Source organism: Wolffia australiana, chromosome 6, assembly GCF_029677425.1.
Source record: "Wolffia australiana isolate 7733 chromosome 6, ASM2967742v1".
Taxonomy (NCBI): Eukaryota; Viridiplantae; Streptophyta; class Magnoliopsida; order Alismatales; family Araceae; genus Wolffia; species Wolffia australiana.
In genome coordinates this window covers 1255001-1259436 of record NC_135840.1, presented here as the reverse complement: position 1 = coordinate 1259436, position 4436 = coordinate 1255001, and the positions used below count along the sequence as shown (strand labels likewise).

Below are 4436 nucleotides of genomic sequence, written 5' to 3'. Positions count from 1 at the left end.
TGGTTAATGGATATGTTCAAGCGGACTGGATTTTAATTAATCCCTGGCCATAAACTATCAGGTGGCCGACATCCAGCGGTCCATCCCATCTAGCTCTCTCTCTCTCTCTCTCTCTCTCTCTCTCTCTCTCTCTTTTACACATTCTCTTACTTTCTCTTTATCTATCTTTCTCTCTGTGTGTAACTTGGTCTTGTGTCTCTTTCTGTCTCTCTCTATCAAGTCTTTCCCTATCCGGGTAAATAAGATATGACCAGATGCACTGTACGCCGATGGGACCGGCGTCCAAATGTATTAGCCCATGGTCCACCTAAACCCAGCTAAGGGGCGACCATGCAAAAGGAACGGGCTCCACTACAAGGAGATGGAGTTTCTTAGAGCAATACGTTCCATACTAGTTCCCTAAATAGGCATTAGGTCTGTAGGCAGGTGAATACTAAAAAAAAAACGATGGATTAATATAAGGGTAAAGAGATAAACACCAACACTGGGGTTCCTCCTCAATATGGTAATTGGATGGAGTGAGAAGGATAGATAAATGTGTGCACAGTGTTCATAGACAAGAGTGCTGAGATTATGAACTTGGGCTGAAAGATGTGTATTTGTAGGTAGAGATGGAGAGAGAGATGGATGCATATATAGAGAATGATGCTGGCTTAAGAATCATCTTTCTTTGCTTTTTTAAGCATTAACCAATAAAGTAAAAAAGATTGTGAATTGAACTCATATTTATGAATAAAAGATGATGGGACATCACTTTGTTCGTTGCAAGTCTTCTTGAGAACCTGCCTTTTGAGTCAATAAGTAGTTACCAATGTCTTGGGGTAAGGAGGATTCTCAAAGAGAAAACATCTCCTGTTATTCAGGCATTAGCCCCTAATTATTTGCAAAAGGAGAAGTCTTATTCTCTTTTTCTATTCTCAAATATCTCATCATTATTTTTAGCACAAACTTGTTATCTACTCATTAAATTAAATCCCAAACTAGATGAAATGTCTTAATCCAAAAAATTGTAAATGAATCACTTTGTTAGGGATTAAATGGTATCTTACATTCATAAACCATACATATTATTGTGCACTTGAAAATTACTATTAAGCAGAAACAACAAGAGAGGTTACTTCAGCCGCCAGATTATGTGTGGGTTGAGACATAGAAGAGTAGAGGTAGAGGATGGATGTGGATGTGGTAAGAGATTTGAAACCGGGCTCTGGGTTTAGATTTTACGGGGAGAGAGAAAAGATAAATATCTAGAGAGAGAGAGAGAGAGAGAGAGAGAGAGAGAGAGAGAGAGAGAGAGAGAGAGAGAGAGAGAGAGAGAGAGAGAGAGAGAGAGAGAGAGAGAGAGAGAGAGAGAGAGATTTCCGATGTTTAAAGATTTGCTTAACCTCTTCTCTTCGCTCCCTGACAAGCAACTATCCCCAATGCACAAAGAAAAGTCCACGATTCCATGGGCCCACTTCGTTAGAGTTGATACATGTAAGAAACAATGCTAAATTGCTAATCACCCTAACAATTCTATCTCCGCCCTTCACTGGAATTATCCACAGCGTCATCGAGAGTCCGCGGCCTTCCTCTTTATCTCTCTCCAGTCTCTCTTTATCTCTTCTCTCTCTATGTCATCTCTCTCTCTCTCTCTCTCCGTCTCGCCCTCTTTCCTCTCTCTCCTCTCTCTTTGACTCTGTCTCGCTCTCTTCTCGTCATTATTCTCTCCCCTCTCACTATCTCTCTCTCTCCTATCCCTGACTCGCACTTATTCTCTCGCTCTCTCTCTCTCGCTCTCTCTCTCTCTCTCGTCTCTCGCTATCTCCTCTCTGTCTCGCTCTCTCTCTCTCTCTATGTATTTAGCCATCGCTTTCTATATAAGCCGACATAGGCGGATACCCGCGGGTTTTCTCTTCTGAACGGGGTCGAAAACCGGCAGCGGTCGTCGAATTTATCGCTCTAAATTCTCATGCCCGGGAATCGATCCGGGATTAAACCCGCCACGGCTGACCGGTCCCCTCCTCTCGCTCAGCGATGAAGGACGGCTGCTCTCCGCCCATCTCGCTGGAGACGAAGCCTCAGCGCAAGCTTCACCATGGTTACAAGTAAGAAGAAATTCATAGACTTGTCCAATGTCAAAGTCTTCTTCATCATCATCTTCATGTTCTTGTTGTTGTTCTTCCTCTTCTTGTTATTAATCTTATTCTTCTTCTTCTCTGTCTAACTTCCTTTCGATGATGTTTCTCTGTAAGAGTGTTCGTCAGCACCTGGAACGTCGGCGGCGCCCTCCCAGACGCCGACCTCCGCTTAGACAACTGGCTCGACACCAGGGAACTCTACGACGTCTACGTTCTCGGGTACACCCTCAATCTCTCTCTCTCTCTCTCTCTCTCTTCTCATCACCAAAATCATCCAAAACTAACATTCTTTTAATTTCAGCTTCCAGGAAGCCGTTCCCCTGACCCCCCTTAACGTCATCCGCCCCACAACCAATCCTCTCTCTCGCTGGAACTACCTCATCAGTGCTGCACTAAACCGATCATCATCATCATCATCATCATCATCGACATCATCATCGTCCTCGTCGTCGGGGCAGAAGATCCACCCCGTGAAAGAGGGCCAGGCCGAGGAGTTCTTCTGCGTGGCCAGCAAGCAGATGGTGGGGATCCTTCTTATCGTGTGGCTGAGAGGAAGCCTGCGGAAGGATCTCCGCCATCTGAGCATCTCCGCCGTCGGATGCGGAGCCATGGGCTTCATGGGCAACAAGGCAAGCATCTCCTCTCTTACGTTTTCCCCTCCTTCTCCTCTCTCTCTCTCTAAAATCTCATCAGGGTACCCCTCGTTCTTCTTTCCCTATCAGGGCGCCATCTCCGTAAGCTTCTTCCTTCAGAAAAAGAGCTTCTGCTTCGTCTGCTGTCATCTGTCGTCTGGCGGCGCCGCCGGGGATGAGCAGCGGCGCAACCGTGACGCCGCCAAGATCCTCTCTCGCACCGCCTTCCTCCGCCGGCGGCCAAGGAAAATCCTCGACCACGAGTGAGAAACATTGGCCAAATAAAGACATACACTTCGCCCGATGTAGATTAAACTATAGTCTAATTTGTTTCGGATTATTCTTGTTATCATGGCAGCCGGATTATTCTCTTGGGGGATCTGAATTACAGAGTTTCGCTGCCGGTGCCCACGGCGAGAAGCTTGGTGGCGAAGAAGGAATGGGCGATGCTGTTGCAGAGGGATCAGGTGAGGTCTGTTCTGTCATCCGTCGTCTATCCTTCCCTCGGCGTGTAATTCAGAAAGAGAGCCTTCGTTAATTTTGTTCTCCGTCCTCCGTCCGCGAGGTTTAGTTCTGTGTGGTTGGTCTGAGAGGCTGAAGATGGGATTTTTATTGAACCCGATTGCAGCTGCTGGCGGAAATGTCCGGCGGTATTTTGGAAGGGTGGAGTGAAGGAGCGATCCGCTTTCCTCCGACTTATAAGTATAATCCAAATTCGGATGAATACTACGGATGCGTCCCGGGAAGCAAGGGAGATAATACCCGTGCACCTGCATGGTGAGCCTCTCTCTCTCTCTCTCCCTCTTTTTCTCTACCACTCTTTTTCTCACTCTTTCTCTCTCTCTCCTCTCTTTTTCTCTCTCCGTCTCTTTCTCTCTGTCTCTCTTTCTCTCTCGCTACCTCTCTCTCCCTCGCCCCCCTCTCTCTCGCTACCTTTCTTTCTCTCTCCCCCCCTCTTTCTCTGTCTCTCTTTCTATCTCTCTCTTTACCTCTCTTTTTCTCTTCCCCCTGTCTCTCTACCTTTCTTTCTCTCTCTCCCCTCTTTCTCTATCTCTCTTTCTATCTCTCTCTTTACCTCTCTTTTTCTCTTCCCCCTGTCTCTCTACCTTTCTTTCTCTCTCTCCCCTCTTTCTCTATCTCTCTTTCTATCTCTCTCTCTCCCCCCTTCCTCTCCGTGTCTCTCTTTCTCTCTCTCACTTTCTCTCTTTTTCTCCCTGTACCTCTCTCTTTCTCTTCCTCTCTCTCTTTCTCTTTTTCTCCCTCTCCCTCTCTCTTTCTCTCTCTCTCTCTCTCTCTCTCTCTCGCACTCTCCTCGCTGTCTCTCTTTCTCTCTCCCTCTCTCCCTTTCTTTCTCTCCTCCCTCTCTCTCTTTCTCTCTCTCCCTCCCTATCTCTCTTTCTCTCTCTCTCGCCCTCCCTATCTTTCTCTCTCGCGCGCCTTCCCTCTCTCTCTTTCTTTCTCTCCCTCCATCTCTCTCTTCCTCCCTCTCTCTCCCTGCCTATCTCTCTTTCTCTCTCGCCCTCCCTCTCTCCCCCTCCATCTCTCTCTTCCTCCCTCTCTCTCCCCCCATCTCTCGCCCTCCCTCTCTCTCCGCCCATCTCTCGCCCTCCCTCTCTTCCTCCCTTTCTCTCTTTCTCTCTCTCCCTCCCTTTCTCTCGCCCTCCCTCTCTCTCTCTCTCTAAAC

General features: G+C 47.4%; 1 protein-coding gene across 2 annotated transcripts in view; it reads left to right on the top strand.

Moving 5' to 3' along the window:
• Window positions 1-1882: 1882 nt before the first annotated feature.
• LOC144704671 (type IV inositol polyphosphate 5-phosphatase 9-like) overlaps window positions 1883-4436 on the top strand; it is a 3369-nt gene continuing 815 nt past the window's right edge. The window contains exons 1-6 of one of the 2 annotated variants that reach the window (XM_078577172.1): window positions 1883-2087; window positions 2235-2339; window positions 2422-2749; window positions 2843-3015; window positions 3111-3219; window positions 3381-3529. In XM_078577172.1, coding sequence (XP_078433298.1) covers window positions 2017-2087; window positions 2235-2339; window positions 2422-2749; window positions 2843-3015; window positions 3111-3219; window positions 3381-3529 — 935 coding nt within the window. In that variant the 5' untranslated portion in view covers window positions 1883-2016. Of the gene's footprint in view, window positions 2088-2234; window positions 2340-2421; window positions 2750-2842; window positions 3016-3110; window positions 3225-3380; window positions 3530-4436 lie in introns of both variants that reach the window. The other variant, XM_078577173.1, reaches the window with a different exon arrangement.